This window comes from Marmota monax, unplaced genomic scaffold, assembly GCF_021218885.2.
Source record: "Marmota monax isolate L192 unplaced genomic scaffold, Marmota_monax_Labrador192_F-V1.1 WCK01_AAM20220418_F8-fsc00078, whole genome shotgun sequence".
NCBI classification, from domain to species: domain Eukaryota; kingdom Metazoa; phylum Chordata; class Mammalia; order Rodentia; family Sciuridae; genus Marmota; species Marmota monax.
Window position 1 is genome coordinate 8933546 of NW_026694865.1, and position 20107 is coordinate 8953652.

The 20107-nt window shown below is 32.0% G+C and overlaps 1 protein-coding gene across 2 annotated transcripts in view; it reads left to right on the forward strand.

Annotated features, from left to right (window-relative positions):
- The window catches only part of LOC124080583 (intermembrane lipid transfer protein VPS13C), a 140760-nt gene that overhangs the window by 95564 nt on the left and 25089 nt on the right, over window positions 1–20107 (forward strand). For both annotated transcript variants that reach the window (XM_058573333.1, XM_046426544.2), the window contains 12 exons: window positions 554–701; window positions 1411–1519; window positions 5697–5830; window positions 7521–7677; window positions 8662–8741; window positions 9265–9324; window positions 10136–10298; window positions 12029–12145; window positions 13117–13220; window positions 13742–13909; window positions 15499–15803; window positions 16907–17054. In XM_058573333.1, coding sequence (XP_058429316.1) covers window positions 554–701; window positions 1411–1519; window positions 5697–5830; window positions 7521–7677; window positions 8662–8741; window positions 9265–9324; window positions 10136–10298; window positions 12029–12145; window positions 13117–13220; window positions 13742–13909; window positions 15499–15803; window positions 16907–17054 — 1693 coding nt within the window. The remainder of the gene's footprint in view (window positions 1–553; window positions 702–1410; window positions 1520–5696; window positions 5831–7520; window positions 7678–8661; window positions 8742–9264; window positions 9325–10135; window positions 10299–12028; window positions 12146–13116; window positions 13221–13741; window positions 13910–15498; window positions 15804–16906; window positions 17055–20107) is intronic.

The following is a 20107-nucleotide window of genomic DNA, read 5'->3' on the forward strand; positions in this document are numbered from 1 at the left end:
CTAGAAAATATATTAACCAGTAACAGTCATTTATTATCACCAAATATTATGTGCTGTTCGTAATTGAGCATGTTGTACTTTTATGACTGGCTGTGTAGTAGGTTTATCTATACTGGTGTTACCCCAAATATAGAAATAATGTATTGCACTGTCTTTATGACAGCTACAGAGTCCCTAGGCAAGAGGAATCCCAGGGGACCACAGTGATATATGTGGTCCATCACTGACACATCATTATTGGCACATAACTGTTTTTAATCCTTGAATAACAATTTGATGATTTCTCCAATGTTTTTAAGAGTGTGACTTTGTTTTCAAAATGTTTGCAGTTATCACTTGTCTGCTATTTAAAGATAAAGGTATTCATAATAATTTCATTGTTTATCAGATATTTTAATCTGACCTTGCCAATGGATTATAAATTAATTTAATTATAAGTTCAGCTTAAAGTCATTACTTAGAGTGGAAGATAGCTGCTTCACTTTGTTTTTTTAAAATTATATGTTGCGTTTCCTCCTATTTTCGCATATGTATCATTTCTGTTGGTTATTAGGACAATAATCCAGCCAGGCATCTCCCATCCTGATATTCAGCTGTTGCACCCAATTAATTTGGAGTTTTCTGTAAATCGAAATCTAGCTGCAAATTGGTACCACAAAGTGCCTGTTGTGGAAATTAAAGGACATCTTGATTCAATGAATGTGAGTACATGAGAGAAAAATCCTTCATCATTGAAATTTTAAACTCTGGAGACTTTCTTAGTATATATTCAAATAAAAGGTAGAATGTTTTACTGAATGATATAAGAACAATTCCAGCCAGATGATATTCAACAGGGTTATTTTATTCTTTTCAGTAAAATTTAATCTTCAGATAGTGTTACTTAACTTTCATATTTGTTATTATAAGCATTTGCAGAGATCTGTGTGTAAACTATTAACATATTCCATTTGATACTATTTATTATAAACATATACTTTTATTTTTAGAATACCTAAGGTTCTCCAAAGATAATTATAGCATTGAGGGAAATGCCTATTTTTAATATTAAGAACAGTCTTTATTTCACCGGAATTGTTATTGTTTAAAAAGTGAAGTGTGTGCATTTTCAAAATTTGTCACTTTTAAAAGATCAGATTTCTTGAATCATAATTAACCTTTTATAAAGATAAGTCATTGTGGCTCATATTGACTTTTAAATTATATTGTTCTATAAACATTTTCTTTGAAAATAAAAATGTTAACATGAAATGAGTAGTGAAATACTTGAGTGGATAGTAATTATATAAATTTTTGATTGTTAGGTTATACTGTCCTTTGTGTTTTATTACTGAGAATTAGTTTTCTGCATTAAATTGTTTCATTGTACAATGAAATGCCTTTTTTCTTTTTTAACATAATATCTCACAGGTTAGTCTAAACCAGGAAGATCTTAATCTTTTATTTAGAATATTGGGAGAAAATCTTGGTGAGGCTACTGAAGACCTAGATAAAGTGAAACCAAGAATACAAGAGACAGGTAAGAGTCTGACAATAGGTGGCATACTAAATATGTCTATTTTATTTTATAATTTAGTAGACAATAATCTCTTTCTTTCCTATTTTTGTGGTGCTGGGTAGCAAACCCAGAGTCTTGTGCATGTTAAAAGCACAGAGTCTATATCACTCAGCTACATGTATCCTTAGCCTGAAAGAGAAAATATAAGAGAAGTAAACAAATATAATTTACAAATTGTAATTTGTATTACCAAGAAAGCAAACAAGAAGTTATATTTGGAGATGTTTGATTCTTTTTAGTTAATCAGTCAATCCATTGTCATTTTAACATTTAAAAAAAAAATTATGTAAGTTGGTTGAAGGACATTAAGAAGGGGGTCAATATTCAGTTGTGGATTTCTGGGATAATTATTGTATTTACATGTACAGAAAAAAAATATTTAATTTGTCCTTGTTTATGGTAGCATACTTCTTGTGATTTTTAAGTAAGGCTTAGTAGTAAAATATTTTTAAGAATTGCACTTGCTGATAAAGTACTATTCCCTGATGATACTGAAAAATTATACTGCAATAAAATGAAGAGAATTTAAATTATTAGTTGTGTCCCTTTTGATTTAGTAATAAGGTAATTATAGTACAAATTTTAAGCTGTTTTACACATATGTATATACATGAATGTATCATGCACACACACATATAATCTTTTTTTTTCAAAAAAATGGTAGCACTTGTGTGTATATGCAATTTTCTCATTTTTTCCTAAATTATGTCTTGTGTTCATTTTATATTGGTATATGTTCTATGTATAGATCTCCTTTATTCTTTTTAATGACTACCTGGTGTTAGAGTCTGTGGAAATATCATGATTTAGCAAGTCTCCATTTTATAAACATTTTAGTTTGCTTTCAATTTTTTCACTGTATCCATGTTGCATTCAATATCCTGTACATGCACTTTTACAAGTACTTGTAGGGTAATACCAGTTAAAGGGTATGTAATCTTTATTAATTTAAATTTAATTAGTAATTTAATCAATAAACTTTTAAAAACATAATTTAAAATTTTGATAGATCTGTCAATTACCTTCCATAGGACTTGTACTGTTTTGTACTTGTACCAGGTTGTTCCTCCCCCCCGCCACCCTTGATACCAGGGATTGATCCCAGGGGTGTTTTAACCACTGAGCCCTTTTTCATTTTTTAGTTTGAGATAGGGTCTCACTAAGTTGCTCAGGGCCTACCAGGTTATTGTGCCTGGCCTTGTATTTACAATCCTCCTGCCTCAGCCTCCTGAACCACTGGGATTACTGGTGTGCACCACCATGCCCGGCACCAGGTTGTTTTCCTATAACTTGTTAATATAGTGTATTGTCAGACTTTAAAATTTTTGCTCATTTGCTGAGTTAAAGATGATATTTCACTACATTTTTTCATCATTTAATTTTTTACTATAACATAACATATATGTACAGAAATTTTAAGTGTACAACTTAATGAACTTTTACATGTGGATACAGCTATTCTGTCACCATGATACAGAGACTGCATGTCTTCAGCATCTCAGAAAGCCTCCCTGATGTCCTTCCCAGTCAGTTCCATGTGCCCCCAAATCCAACCAGATGTAACTATCATTCTAACTTATAATACTATAGATTGTTTTAACTCTTCTTGAGTTTTACGTAAATGGAATTATGAATAAATTACTCTTTTGTATGTGGCTGCTTTTTTTCAACACCTCCTGAAATTCTTTTGATACTGTACTTAATAGTAGTTGGCTCTTTTTATTCCTATGTAATGTTCAAATATAAAAATGTATCCAGAATTGTTTTATCTATTCTATTTTTGATGAACATTTGGTTTGTTTCTAGTTTTTGACTACTGTGAATAAAGTTGCTGTGTTGTTGTATATGTCTTTTAGCATACAGTAATTCTCTTTATTTGTGGATTTGCTTTCCAGGGTTTTAGTTAGCTGTGATCAATACTGGTTTGAAAGTGTCAAGTGGAAAGTTGCATAAATAAATAACTTAAAAGTTATAAATTGCATTCTGCTCTGCCAGGGACATTAATCATCCCTTTGCTTGGCATATCCACATGATATATGCTACTTTTCTGTCATTCATTTAGTAGCTGTCTTAGTTATCAGGTAGATTTTTATGCTATCCCAGTGCTTATATTCAAATGACCCTTAGTATTTAATTTGACCACAAAGTTCAAGTGTAGTGGAAACTCATTGGTGGCAATTTTATTACACATTATTTTTTATAATTATCTTTATCGGGCTTGGGCTGTGGCTCAGCAGTAGCAAATTGCCTGGCATGTGTGAGGCACTGGGTTAGGTTCTCAGCACTGCAAAAAAATAAATAAAAAATAAAAAACTTCTATCAACAACTAAAAAAAATAATTATATAATTGTTGTTAATCTCTTACTGTGCCTAATTTACAAATCAAACTTTATCATAGGTGTGTTATATATAGAACTATCTGTGGTTTCAGGCTCCTGCTAGGTGTTTTATAATATATCCCCCTCAGAGGAGGAGAGGCTACTCATATGTTTTTTTTTTTTCTTTTGGATATGTAGATAGGAGTAGAAGTACTGGGTTCTATGTTAGATTTTCATTTTAACTTTAGTAACTTATACCATATTATATCAAATGGTTTTCTAAGTGTTTGTACCAGTTTACTTTTAGTAATATATGAGTCCCATTTGTGTTGTATTCTCACCATTACTTGGGAATTGTCAGTGTTTTAAAATTTAGTCGTTCTGGTGGATATGCAGTAATATTTTACTATGTTTTTTATTTGTTCCCTAATAACTAATGAAGTTGAACACCTTTTAAAAAAAAAGTGTATGGGGGACAGGTGATATTGGCTATTTGGATACCCTCTTGTGACCCGACTTTTCAAGTCTATTCTGTCATTTTTACCAAGGTGTTCATTGTTTTTATTGATAAGTAGGAGTTTTTTGTTATTGTTGTTCATCCTGGACACGAGTCCTTTGCTAGTTTTTTGTATTAAATATATGTGTTGGTATATGTATAGAAATGTTTTTTCCTTTCTGGTTTTCCTTTTAACTCTCATGGGTCCTTTGATTAATAAAATTTAGTAGACTTTGTTAACTTTAATATTAAACTCCAATTTACTGTCTTAAAAATGATTAGTGCTTTGTATTTCATATTTAAGAAATCTTTGAGTATTCCTGGAATTGTTTTGTAAGAGCAAAATATTTGTTAGGACCACCCCACACTCCTGGCTATTCACATTATGTTTGGAGCAGTGCTGGAAAACAATGAAAATTAAGAAACCTTGCCATAGGCATTGCTTTCTTAAAGGTAACAATAGCAGTGGTTTTCTATATGGGTTTCTTGTGTAGGTGATATTTCAGGGTTCTGGTTTGCTCTTTCAGTGGTCAAGATAATGTTAGGAATGATGTAATGATATTGAGGGTTGGTTGAAAGTGAAAGCTGTCAAATCATACTGATGAATTTGGACCCCACCCCTTGTAATCTGTGTGACACTGGGTAAGGTACTGAATGAGTCTGAACCCTCAATTTTTTAATCTGCATTTTGAGGACAATAAAGTTTTACCTTCAAGGAATATTATAAAAACTAAATGAGACCATCCCTGTATAAGACTTAGTACAATATCTGGTGCCCAAGTATACTCATAGCAGAGACAACTGCTATTTTGTGTATTACAATTTAAAAAGCAATTTTATTGTATTTCAGGATGTGCTGATTTCAGAAAGACAGCATCATATTCATATGACTTTTCTTTTTTGTTGTAGTTGTTGTTTATAAAACCTCTCCCATGTCATTACTCTGTGATTTCCCCCAATTTCTTACCTTTTTCTTGGAATATCTTCTCTGTGTGTGCAGGTCGTTGAGCTCTACTTGGATGGTACCTCTTGTGTTAAACCTTTCTTTATTTACTTGTAATGGTGTTAAACCTTGTTCTGTGCTTTCTGTGCATTTTATATTTTTTATTAACATTTACCCTCTTAATGTCAATAAGTGCGGCCTGCTTGTTTTGCTTGTGTTTAAAAATATGTGTCTTGTACTATACCATGAGTTTTCTAAGGACTAGAGAGATGACTGATTTCTGTATTTTTAGGCCTTTGCCAGATCCAAAGTACTGATATTTGTCCTTAGTAAATATTTGTGAAAGAAATGTCTAAATGAGTTTCTTTTGAACATCTTTAGGTAAAATTAAAGAGCCCTGTGAAACCTCTATATCACAAGATGTACATGCTTCACAAGATACTTTAACAGCTGGAATGGAAGAAATTAGATCTGTAGATATCATTAATATTTTGCTGAATTTTGAAATTAAAGAGGTATGTAATTTTCATATGTTCTTGTAAAAGGAGGTAGATAAATAATGGATACTTAGAATTACCTCTTAAACTTGTAAATAATAGGCAGAGAAAAATCTTACACAGTTTGTTTTCATGTAGCAATGGTGCTTTCAAATTTGAGTGTTTATTAAGAATGAGTATATATAGGGTGTATATTATTTCATGGTGAAATATGATAGTATTTCATGTAACTTGCTTTTTCACTATTATAATTACAGAACAGTTGGAATGTGGCTTGCTTTGCAGTTCCATAAAAGAAAGGCAGGAAAGGGAAATAATGATTGAGAAATCCTTTGCAAATGCTAGAAACTCTTATAGAATAAAATACAGTATGTCTGCATTTTAAAACATGTTTATTACTATATGGTATAAATGTTTATTACTATATAGCATATGCTTTCCATTTACAGATTCTTGAGGAAAGATTAAGTGGATTTTCCTCTTCTTTATTCACACATTGAACAAATTGTATGTGCTAGATGCCAAAGATGCAGAGGCAGAATGCAAATTCAGACAATTGAAGTATTTATGTTTTCATTTAAAATGTACTCAGAGTAGTGTATACATTGGAGCTTGTGGTATGGATGGTAGCGAGAGGATGTTCTAATAGGGTTGGGAAGATTTCCTAGAAGAAGTGACATTTGAGTTGAGTTTTTAAGGAAAAATAAATAGTCTAAAAAAGGGGGATCAGAAAAGAGGGTAGGGATAGAAAGGAATAGGCTTAAAGTTTTGAATAAGTGAGAAAAGAGTAGATCTAGGGACCTGCAAGCACCTTTCTCCAAAAGCCCTTCATCATTAAATATTTGTGTTCTCTGAGCTAAAAATTATAAACTTTTTATACAAATGGATTCTGTGTTTTTGAACTGAAATACATGCTTGTAGTGTTGCTAAAAGGGTGTTGAAACTAACTTTGTTATATTAAACCTCCAGTATTTTTTCTGGTTAATATCAGAGTTGCTAAAGATTTTTAAGTTTTGACAATTCAAACATTGTTAGATAAATAATTCTGTTTCCAAAGTTCTTAATTAATGTGTGTATGTAAAAAACCTGTAAGTCCTTTTAATATCATTTGTAATATATATTATGATAGTTCCTGTCCTTTGGGACAGTGATTGGGATAGAGGGCGAGAAATTTGCATCCTCCAGGTGAATACTTGATGTTGTCTGAAAACATTTTTGGTTCTTACTTACATAGTGGGAGGCTGCTACTGGGAACTGGTGGGTAGAGGCAGGGATGCTGCCAAATATCTTACAGTGCACAGGACTGTAACAGCCCCGTTATGCATATTTGTCATCTTAAAATGTCAGCAGTGCCACCATTGAGATTTCCTTGCCTTAGGAGTTCTATACAAATTAGCTGTTAATCTCAGACTTTCAAATGAAAGACCAGATTATCTGGGAATTAGGCCAAATTGCTATTTATTGTCATTTTTGTACTTTACCTTTGAAAACCACTAGAAAATAGTGGTGATGCTTCCAAAGTTTTAACAGTTATATGTGCCTCCTGAGGTAAATAACAATAAACAATTTTCAGGCACAAATGGAAATAAATGTTTTTACATTGTTTAAATCTATTGGTCATATCACTCTGTATGGTTATTAAATTCTTGATTTATCTACATTGCATATTAATGAGATTGTTTGTGGTAATACTGATGCATCCTTTTAGGTTGTGGTTACTCTGATGAAAAAAGCAGAAAAGAAAGGAAGGCCTTTCCATGAACTCAATGTTCTGCAGCTTGGAGTAGAAGCTAGAGTTAAAACATATGACATGACTGCTAAAGCTTATCTAAAAAAAATTAGTATGCGGTGCTTTGATTTTACTGGTGAGTGTGAAGTTTTATTTGTGTCAATTATTCATTAGGCAGATGGTCCTTTTATCAATATTAAACATTTATTTATGTCACCATAGTTATTTAGATTAAATTTATTACAGTGATAACAAGGAATTTGATATTTAAAAAATGTACACTCATGTAATTATCATAAATAAAGAATATATCTATGTATATACTTAACATAAAATGGAATATACCTAAAAAATTAACCATATGTCTATATATAACACTTCAGTACTTATAAAAGGCACCATTTCAACATTACTATGCCATTAGAACTGACATCTTAGGAAATCAGAAACCAGGTACAGACCCCATGGACTTTTTTGAAAAGTTAATTTACAAGGAAACATGATTTCTTATTTTAAAAATCTGTTTAAATTAAATGAGATTTTAAATTTGTTGTCAGTTACATTAATGCTTGCTTGTAAAAATGAAAATTAAATAATACAGAAAAATAAAGAAGGAACAATTTAACATTATCTTGTAGTCTCATTCCTTTCCTCCCAAATAAACTTAAGTTATTGTTTAGTGGGTATCCTGGACCTTTGTAATTCACTTTCTGAATTATAGCAAGCCAACTTTTAGAGTTTTTATGAGTATTTAAAGTTTATAGAAACTCTTGAAATATCTTACAAGCAAACTTACATTGAGAGTAATTCTTACTTTTCATAAACTTTTTAGGTTCATTCCTTAATATATTATGATTTGTTCAAATGAGAGTAATAACAGTAGTACCAAGTGTTGTAACAGTTGTTATTGACTACTGCTGGGTTTGTTCATTTATCTCTTATTTTTATGGAGCTTCTTTTTTCAAAGCCAGGCTTACTGAGACATCATTTCTATATAGTAAAGCTAATTCATCCTTTTCTATGAGTTCTGATAAGCATACATATATGTAACTGGCTGGTTCTGTCTTAAAAGATGGTTTGAAGTATTTAAGAGATGTTACCTTGTCTTTTTCCCTTCTAGACTCTAAAGGAGAACCTCTTCACATTGTTAACTCTTCTAATGTAACTGATGAACCTCTCCTGAAAATGTTGCTGATCAAGGTACCTGGTTTCATTTCTAGAATTCTTGAATATTTAAGAATATGAAGTTATACATATTGCTCTCATATTTAATGTTTCAATTTTCTCCCCCCCCCCTTTTTTTCATTCTAAATTGGTTGATTGTGGTGAATTTTCCAACCATCCTAAGATTCCGGATACTCTATTAGCCTTCTGAGTTATCCTTTGGTGTTGAATAAATATGAGTAATACATAGTTCTGCTGTATTCTGAAGTGTGTTATAATCTAGAAGACTAGCATTTCTCCTACATTTAGGTTTGGTCCACCTAATCTACATATACTAGCATTTCTTCCAGAGTAGGATGAGGAATTTGAGTTTTTGCATCTGTAGAATGTGAGACATGCTTTATGTGGTCAGTTTTGGGGATATGTTCTTTTTGCCTGTAAGTAGTATGTTTTTACTGTTTTAATAGCATACTTTGAACAGTTTTAAAAAATAAAGTGTTTTCAATGCATTACATTTTAGTGTTTGTAACCCAATGCTTTAATTATTCACTATTTGTAGGCGGACAGTGATGGACCAGAATTTAACACTGTTCATGACAATACCAAACAGAGACTGAAGGTAAATTTTTATAATTCACTATAAGGTTGCGTTCATAATGATTAAATGTAGCTTTACAGCCATTTTCAATTAGAAGATTGTAAGTTCTAAAATTAGAATAAGGGTGACAATAATAATAGATTTAATTTTATAGATAAAATAAGTGGATGGGCTTGGAGAAGTAGCCCTGTGGTAGAGTGCTTTCCTAGCATGTGCAGGACCCTGGGTTTAGTACGCAGCAACACACACACACACACACACACACAAACACAATATGTAAAATAAAGTAGTAGAAAATAAATAAAATAGGTGGATGAAGAATTGAAATAAAACTTTTAAAAAATTTGATTTCTGAGAAAAATATTTGTTTCTCAGATGTGAATTATTACTTGTTGATTGTATATTTTAAAGGGAATTTTCTTCCACCATGGTTATTTGACTTGGTGTTGATGGACATATTAAACATTTGAATTATGTATTGCTTTAGGATTAGAACAAATCTAGGCACAAGGATAAAGCATGGCCTCATTCAGACATTGCTCACAGTCTATTGAATATATAATCAGTCTTGGAATGCTTATTATATCATAAAACTCATCAAATCCTTTTGAGTTTAGAATTGCAGTGGCACATGGGAGTGGGCTGTCAGTTTGTTGTTGGTAAGGATTAACATTGCAATAGTAATCCTAAGGAATAACATGGTAATAGTGATTCTTTTAAAAAAAAATTTAAAGCCCTTTAAGCTAATTAGTTGTATATATGTATATGTTGAGGTTTAAGGTGAAAGCATTGCATATCTGGAATCTGCCTCTCTAATTGTTCATTATCTTAGGTTTCATTTTCATCCTTGGACTTGGTACTTCATTTGGAAGCTTTACTTTCCTTCATGGATTTTCTATCATCTGCTGTTCCATCCTCTGAGTCTTCCTTTTCTGAGAAGGAATCTGAGCAAAAACCCCTTGTGGGGGAATCTGGAAGTATTGCCATCAAAACTGGTATTAATTTTTGCCTTATGGTCTAATACTGTCATATAAAAACTTACATTTTTAAACTAAGATAAATATTCAACATTTTGATATTAAAACTGGTCTGTCAGGTTAGTTTCAGAGAAAGCAAATTTTATCTTTCTGGAATTATAGGGCAATTTATTGAAGGATTTTGAAAAAATGTTTAGTATTAATCATTTATATTCAATTTTACTGTTTAGCTTTTTCATTAAATAGAAGTTGTATATAATTTGCATTGACATATTTTTTGCAGTTTTTAGTCCAATGAAAGTGAGAAAAGAAGTTAAAATATGAATACAATCATGCATGGAACAAAGGTCCATTAGTCCTGCCTTGTGCTCAACAGTTATAAGGGCTTTGTGGGTACCAAAGAAGGAATGTCACGGAAGAAAGACACTCACTTTGGTTTCTAACCAAATCCATATTTTGATCACACATAAATTTGAGCACATATTCCTCAGACATATGACTTGTGCTGTGAAATGTTAGAGATGGAAGTATCCTGAGTGAATAAAGATACATTGGCCAATATCATTGAATTAATTTTTCATATTGTACATTTTAAATGTCTAACATCGAATAATTTAATTTTCAGACCATTACCAGTTTGACATCTGAATTACTGGTATCTTAAGTGTAAAACTGTTAGTACTACTAGATCTGATACAGGGATCTGATTTTTTAAAAATCATGGAACAGAGCAATTATTTTGTTAAAACTGCAGTAAAAGAGTTTTACCTTCTTTGTCTTTAATGTATTTTCTTGCCACAGTAATGTCTTTTAGAGATAATATCCTTAGAAATACCTCTTCTTTATTTAACATTTATATGACATATATGAAGTACAGTTCAGTGAAAAATTAATATTTAGATTCAGAATGAATTACAAATACTATTAACCCAAAGAAATTATCTGTTTTTTCATGTTTGGTCTCTATGGTTTGATTGTGCTAAAATAAATATTAAGGAAAAAAATTGTTATCATATTGGTAATTCAGGACTGATACCCTCCTGCTCTGGCAGTTCTGGGGAAGGTTCTGTTTTCTTCAGGTAAGACAGATTTGTAGGAAAGTGTATTCTAAATGTATTAATCAGTACCTGCACTAAAGTAGACTAAGGTAATCAGTTCAATTGTGATTCTTACATCTTATTTTATGTGTTTTCCCCCTAATCGTCAGCCTTTTTGTGTTCATGTTTCATTGAGTTTGTTGTGCAATTTTTTTATGAAGCAGTAACAGTAGCTTATAATATAGAGAAATGAATTGGTTCTATAATTAAATAACATGTATTATAAATGACACTACTATGAATTTTAATAACCGTTCATCAGTATTATAATTTTTCATTAATTGTTCTTTGCTCTAATATGTGATATGAAAAGGAGCTCAAAATCAGTTTTCAACTAAAATAATTCTAGAATTTGAATTTAGAGGGTTATCTTTTTCTTAGAAGATGAAAAAAAAATTTATCTCGTAAATGGTACATGAAGGTCTTATTAATTATTGCCTTTATTCTTCATTTGAAGGGGAACATGCTAGTTTTTGTCTAATTAGTATTTGAAAATTGATTCAAATTCATATTAACTATGTTATCTTAACAGAGATCTTTTTGGGTTCCTTATAATATTTTATGTAGTTTTATTTTGGTGGATTTGAGATTATTTTGCATCTTTTATCTTCTTTCTACTTTGCTGATTACAAAATTTCTCTTGATTTTCAGTATCCAGCACCATTTCTAAAGAAGATGTGTTTGATTTAAAGGTCACAGCTGAATTAAATGCATTTAATATCTTTGTTTGTGATCAGAAGTGTAACATAGCAGATATTAAAATACATGGTAAGTAATTATTTTTTGATGTGGGTCTTTATATTTCTTTGCATAAGCATCCAGGGAAAATGAGCTTATGCACAATGGATTTCTTCTGAGCCATATTATGATTTACTTATGTTGAAGACTTTGCAAGCTTTGTAAAGGTGTACTTTCAAATGTTTGAAGTATATTTTTTATGATTCCTTACTGACTTGAGGCATTCCTTATGTACTTAAAAAAATTCAGAATATCTGAGACTTAGTCTATTCCATTAGCATTATTTTCCCTTGTCTTTTGTACACACATAGCATTGAAAAAGTTTCTGAAAGATGTTTTCTGAGTGATTTCCATTATATTAGTTTGATATAAGAATGGGGTAGCATGTTATTATGGTCCATAGGTTCTGGAGAATTTGCCAAGGTTCTAACTAACTAACTAATACTGGCAGCTTTGAGCAAATTATTTAACTTTTCTATGTCTCAGTTTCTTCTTCTATAGAATGAAGACAGTAATAATTATGCATGGGGTTCTGGTGAGCATTAAAAAAGTTTATGCATTTACAAATGTTTAGAAAAGTGGTTGGTACACAGTAAGCAGTTTTTTAAACGGTTAAAAAAATTAGCACTGTTCAACAGATATCACCATATATCTGTTTTATAGGGAATACAGATGCAGGACAGTTTAAGACACTATGAGACATTTAGACATTATGAGAATGACAGATTTTTTTGAAGAGAAATCTTAGAAGACTGTACTTTAAAAAGTACAGTTTTTGTTTTCATTTCCACAACTTTTATATATGAGATGCATGTAGCATTTAAAGGTTTTGTAAACTTTCTTGGGTGACTCATACATGAAAGTTGATGCTGTTAATATGTTTAGTAATGAGTAGTTTTTTATTCATTCTATATCTTGGTGGTATATTATTGAATTAAAATGCCACTGAATTGGTTCATTTAGATGGAGTAAAAAGTTTATAAATAATATGTCTCCCTTAGGAATGGATGCCTCTGTATCTGTGAAGCCAAAGCAGACTGATGTGTTTGCCAGACTTCAGAATATCATAGTTACAAATGTTGATTTGCTGTCCATTCACAAAAAGGTAATTAAAAAATAGATTTTTGTATTGAAGTTTAGTTTCTTCTTTGACTTTGGGATGCTAATATTCATAAGTGTATTTAGTATACATTTATTAGTTGTCTGTCACATGTTGGGCATTTTGTTACAGTTGATAACAGTTGGCTTTCATGTTGTATGTATACCAGGCCTTCTGCTACACAGTGATTTGAAAAGTTACTTCTGAACAGTTCAGTAACAGATAGATATTTTCATAATAAGGGGCCAGGGGTATAGTGTAGCTCAGTGACAGAATATTTGTTTAGTATGTCTGAGGCTGTGGGTCGATCCCCAGCACTACCAAAAAAACAAAAACAAAGAAGATATTTATATTAATAAAAAAGTGTTTTTTATAGAAATAGGAAAAGCTTTTGCTAAATAAAATGTTTTTAATAAAATTGTTTAGGGTTACATTGATATATTGCTTCTTCATATATCAAGGATTGCATAATAAGGGATAGAGCAATAAGGAGTTTGCAGTAATGCCTAGGTATTGCATACTTTTAGGCAGTCTCTATTTTGGGAGATGAAGTCTTCAGATTTCAAATGACTCTGTATCCAGATGCCACAGAAGGAAAGGCTTATACAGATATGTCTAAAGTGGATGGCAAACTTAGTCTCAAAGTGGGCTGTATTCAAATTGTTTATGTTCATAAATTCTTCATGTCTCTTTTGGTAAGTTTATATGAATTTATTTCTTATTGAGACCTAAATATTTTGTCTATATACCTGAACCTTAGATAGTCAAAATCTTCACTTCTCAGGCTATCTACTAAACACCCTGATGCCGTACTCAATTCTGTAGAGATCTTTTATATAATGTTAACCAAATTGATTTTTAAATCATTGTTTTAAACATAGAAACTGCCATTCTCTAACATTTAAACTACATATTTTAAACATATAGCTACATATTTTAAAAGTATTTTTGTAATTTTTAATTTAGGGCTTTTCAGTGGTACTTGTTTGATGAAATACCTTAGGGTATTTGGCTAGAAGAACTTTTTAATAAAACTCATCAGCTATTTGAAAAACTAATATTGGAACTTACAGATTTTGGTTGTATTTCTGATCAACAAGACCATGAAATTGTTTCATTTTTACTATATCCATGTAAGAGTCATGGACTAAAGAGTTTAAATCTTCCTGTGCCTCTTGACAGAGCTGCCGACTACAACAGTCATGAATTTTCCAAAATATCATGTTCACTTTTCTAGAAAGTCATTTATTTTGAGCTAGGAAGAAGATATTAAGTTTCTGTTGTATTATCAATGGATGAACATTAAGAATATTGCTTTTCCAGGCTTGTGGCGCATCTTTGTAATCCTAGCAACTCAGGAGACAGAGGCAGTAAGATTGCAAAGATTGCCAGCCTCAGAAACTTAGTATGACCCTGTCTCAAAATGAAAAAATAAAGCAGGCCAGGGATATAGTTCAGTGTCCCTGGGTTCAATCCCTAGTATTGGGAGAAAGAAGAAAGTTAAGAGTATTGCTTCTAAGAATGATCATTTCTCCATTTGGAAAAATCTGTTTTTAGTTGAAATTGAGATGAAATGCTTCTTAATATAAACAAAGAAGTTTTGATTCTTATTAATGATTCCAGGGTAATACATAATTAACAATGTGTGCTCTTGCCTGGTACATTTAAAATAATCAGATCCTTAGTTTCTGAGAATAATCTTTATTCTTGTGACCTAGAGTAATAGAATGGAACCCACTTTTGGAGAAATAAAGTGCTTTCTCTCAATCCTTTCATTTAAATTTTGAATTTAACATGACTAACATTTATTAATAAAAAAGATTTTTTGAGAAGTTGAAAAATTTATCATAAAATCAAATAATTTTGAAAAATATAAATGAAAGTTAAAGAACTTTTCTTTCCTGGAGATAACTGTTAATGACTTTATTCTTCTCTGTATACATAGTCACAAGTAATATCTCTTTTATGTTATCTCTTCTGTTTAGTTTTTTTTTTAAGAGTAAATACTTTCTGAAATTTTTTATTTAAAAATAGATATTTATGGCAGGGCATAGTGGCACACACCTGTAATCCTAGCGGCTCAGGAGGCAAAGGCAGGAGGATCTTGAGTTTAAAGCCAGCCTTAGCAAAAGCGAGGCACTAAGCAACTGAGACCCTGTCTCTAATAAAATTCAAAATAGGGCTAGGGGTGTGGCTCAGTGGTGGAGTGCCCCTGAATTCAATGCGTGGTACCAAAAAAAAGTCTTTTTTGGGGAACTATCTGATCATCATTCTTTTCCAACAGAACTTTCTCAACAATTTCCAAACTGCCAAAGAAGCTTTGAGCACAGCCACAGTCCAGGCTGCAGAAAGAGCTGCTTCCAGCATGAAAGACTTGGCTCAAAAGAGTTTCCGCCTTTTGATGGATATCAATTTGAAAGCACCAGTTATTATTATTCCTCAGTCTTCAGTATCACCTAATGCTATTATAGCAGATCTGGGTTTAATCAGAATTGAAAACAAATTTAGCTTGGTTCCTATGGAACATTATTCTCTTCCCCCCATTGTTGATACGATGATTGTCCAGCTCACTCAGTTGAAGCTGTCCAGGTATAAATATATAATCCAATTGTGAATCTTACCTAAGCATAGGATTTTCATAGAATTTTGGCTTGAGGTAAAATGGTCTAATAATTTGTGATCCCAGTCCTTATTTATTTTAACTAAGGAAGCCTGACCACTGATTTTTTTTTTTGGCCAGTGGTTTATAGTAGTGTGCCTCACAGTCTGTATTTTGTTTTACAGAATTCAGAATATGATTTTTTTTTTATTCTATAGAAGTTACTTATGAAATTACAGTTTACTGGCTGGGCATGGTGGTGCACACGTGTTTTTTAGCTACTTGGGAGACTGAGGCAGGAGAATCTCACAAGTTCAAGACCAGCTTGGGAACATAGCAAGACCTCATCTAAAAAAAAATAGAGAAAATATGGCTAATTAGTAATACTTAATTTATTGTTATGGTTTTTCTTCCTTCTTTCTGTTATGGTTTTTCTTCTTTCTTTCTTTTTTTTTAAGCACATAGCTATTTCCTTTTCTGTAGGTGGGATAAAACTTCCTAAATTATGATAAGATTTAAGATTTCTCATTCCCAAATCTTGTCACATTTGGTAATTTTGAATGAGGTATCTAAAGGGTTGTTGCTTCTTGATAGGAGAGTATTGGTTGTGTTGAATGGCAACAGTACTCATTTGGTTGTGGAAATAGTTGTTAGCAGATAGGCTAAAAGTGACTATTACCATATATTCACTTACTTTAAGCTTTGGTGTGTTTTTCCTTTGAGTTTGGAGAATAGCAATAATATATGGGCTACATATACCAATACTTCCTTTATACTTCAATTTTAGAAGGGTTAAATTTTATTGGTATAACATTGTGCTAGTTGCTATATCAAACAGTCTTTATAAAAGATAGTAATGTAGTAAACTATGGAAATCATGTCTTTGAAATCAGTGTTATATTGGCTTTGTTTTAGATAACTGCATATAACCTGATTTATTCTGATTTGTTTAAAGAAATATGTTTTAAAAGAATTCTGGTTCCAGTCTTTAAATGTTTAGGAAAGATCTATGTAGAAGCTGTTACAAAGTATGAAAGTCCTCATTTAAAAATGTATATTTAAAATATATAATACATTTTTGTTTTTCTTTCAGAACTATTTTGCAGTCTGGCTTGCCACCATATGACATTGAAATTCTAAAACCAGTCAACATGCTTTTGTCTGTACAACGAAATTTATCAGCAACGTGGTATGTACAGATTCCAGGGATGGAGATAAAAGGAAAACTAAAACCTATGCAGGTTTGTATGTAGTATTAAATGTAAAATTGCTAGATAGGCTTTTATCATTGATCATACTGCAGTTCTAGTGTGTATTAAAAAGGAATATTTTGTTAACTGCAAGTGAGGTCATCCTTATTTCCCACACATTTCTTTCTTTCTTTTTTTTTCTTTTTTGAGTCCCTATTTATTCCTGTGCCTCTCATGGCCTGTCCCTAGCTTAAATCCCCTCCCTCTCTCTCTTTTTTTAAATTGATTTTTTAAAAAAATAAATGACAGTGGAATGCATTACAATTCTTATTACATGTTTATAGAACAGTTTTTCATATCTCTGGTTGTATATAAAGTATGTTGACACCAATTCGTGTCTTCATACATGTACTTTGAATGATGATGTCTATCACATTCCACCATCCTTGCTAATCCTCTGCTCCCTCCCTTTCCCTCCCACCCCTCTGCCCTATCTAGAATTCATCTATTCCTCCCATGCTGTCCCTCCCTACCCCACTATGAGTCAGCCTCCTTATATCAGAGAAAACATTCACATTAGTTTTTTTGGGGATTGGCTAACTTCACTTAATATTATCTTCTCCAAGGCCATCTATTTACCTGCAAATACCATAATTTTATTCTCTTTTATTGCTGAGTAAAATTCCATTGTGTATATATGCCACATTTTTTTTTATCCATTCATCCACTGAAGGGCATCTAGGTTGGCTCCACAGTTTAGCTCTTGTGAATTGTGCTGCTATAAACATTGATGTGGCTGTGTCCCTGTAGTATGCTGTTTTTAAGTCTTTTGGGTATAAACCAAAGAGAGGGATAGCTGGGTCAAATGGTGTTTCCATTCCAAGATTTCCAAGGAATCTACGTACTGCTTTCCATATTGGCTGCACCAATTTGCAGTCCCACCAGCAGTGTATGAGTGTACCTTTTTCCCCACATCCTCGCCAACACTTATTGTTGCTTGTCTTCATAATAGCTGTCATTCTGACTTTCTTTACTTCATTTTAGTTAGATATTTGATAAAGTCAGCCAAAAGTATAAATCAGACCTATTGGAGTCTACTGAAAATATTAGTCTAAATTTTGGAAAATTTTACTAAAGTCATAACATAGCTAAATTGTAAGAGAGTGCAGAGTGGTGTTCATAAAACACATTCAAAAGCACTTTAGTTGTGTTTTTTTTTTTTAAAAATTGGCAGTGTTTGTACGTATTAAGTACAGTGATTTTGTAGTATTTTTATGTGTAAAAATCTCCTTTTAGTAAGAAAAGTGAACATTATGCTGAATAGGCAAGTGTATTTATTTGGTAACCATATAAATGCAGCAGTATTTTTGATGGTAAGTTAGCTGGTTAGGTTCAGCTCACAGAAGTAGGTGAGACTGGTCAAAGGTCATCATGGAAGTATAAGATTTCTGTGATTCTTACATGTGAAACAGTTTGAAGCCAAACAGCAAAGACTGGGATAAGAGAGTGATTGAACAGTATGCAAATTTAGTAGTTTAGTAGTTTTGATATTTGTGATTACTTTCAAGTTGGTTCTGAGATAACATAGGAAGGGTGAAAGTAGTAAAATTCTACTAGGAAAGAAATTAAAATTGGATCTTATGGAAATGAAAGTTTCTGTATGTATGTATTGGTCAAAATAGTATATGGAAAAAATTTATTGAATTATGTCTTTTGGGGATATTCTTTGTATAGTTTCTATTTCATAGTATAAGTATCCTCTCTTAGAAGAAAGTAGATTCCAGGACTGATATTTGACCCTTCTTTGCATAGATTATGTAGTTATAAGTTTACTGAAAGCCAAAGTAAAACCTAAATATCTTATCAGTAGGAGAATGTAAATACAATTATGCTCTTTCCCTGTATGCACATTGTAAAGCATATAAAATGAATGACTAAGAACTGCATGAAACAGATGAATACACGTTAAATACAAAAATGAAAAAAAGGAAATTGCAAAATGATAAGATAGATAGTTCTGTATTATTTGAAAATTGCAGCATGGCAATGCCATATATATATACATATGACATATATATGTACATATATAGTTTATAAGGCATGCAGTAGTGGTAAATAATTATTTAGCATAGTGTCTTCCCATGGGGATGAAAGTAGAAGGGAGTATAATCTTACAGAGGTACACATGGGGCTTCAACTATATTTGTAAAGGGGATAAAGATCTGAAGGAAATTTAGCAACTTGATAAGATTCCATAAAGCTAGGTGGTAGATACATAGGGATTGATTATAGTGTACTCTCTTTTCCTTTGTGCTTGAAATATTCTAAAAGAAACAAAAAAAGTAGCAGAACATGTTAACATCAAAGTGTGATTATGACTTTAACCGAAGTGACCCTTTCTTTTTTTTCTTTTTCTTTTTCTTTTTTTTTTTGTGTGTGTGGTGTTGGGGATTGAAACCAGAGCCTTGTGCATGGGAGGCAAGCACTCTTAGGCAAGCACAACTGAGCTATATATCCTCAGCCCAAAGATGACCCTTGTTAATGCAACCATGCAGCCACAGCAGATAAGGTTTTCATGGCCTAAATTGTCAGTGATCTAGGTTTCTTTAAATACTCTATGTTCATGGACTGTATAGTTTTCCTGTGTTTGAGGAGTAGCTAAGAAAGAGCATTAGATGACCAATACCAACAGGTTGTTTCCAGTGAATCAGCTTGACGTTTTCTCAGAGAACTGTAGGGCTACCTTTTATAATTGTAATTTGTACTTACTGAAGGTCAGTCTAACATCTAATATAGTTGTTCATTTTATCCACAGCAAACTGGAAATCCTGAAGTAGTTTCAGGCAGCTGTAATATTTTGCTTGGTATCACAATATATTACATGTAGCAAGAGAAAATCTCTTTACTTCTTAGTGGGAGCCAGAAACTGAATAGCACTCTCTCTGTATTTGAATTTGAAGGAGAATAAATAATGTAGAAGATGCTGGTACTTGCTGAGCGGAAAGGCTGAATGGAGGTGGGGAGATAGGGAAACAGGAGACAGGAAAAAGGGAGCAAGGCTCAAATCCAGGAATGGAATTTCTGAGGTACCAGTGTCACAACTA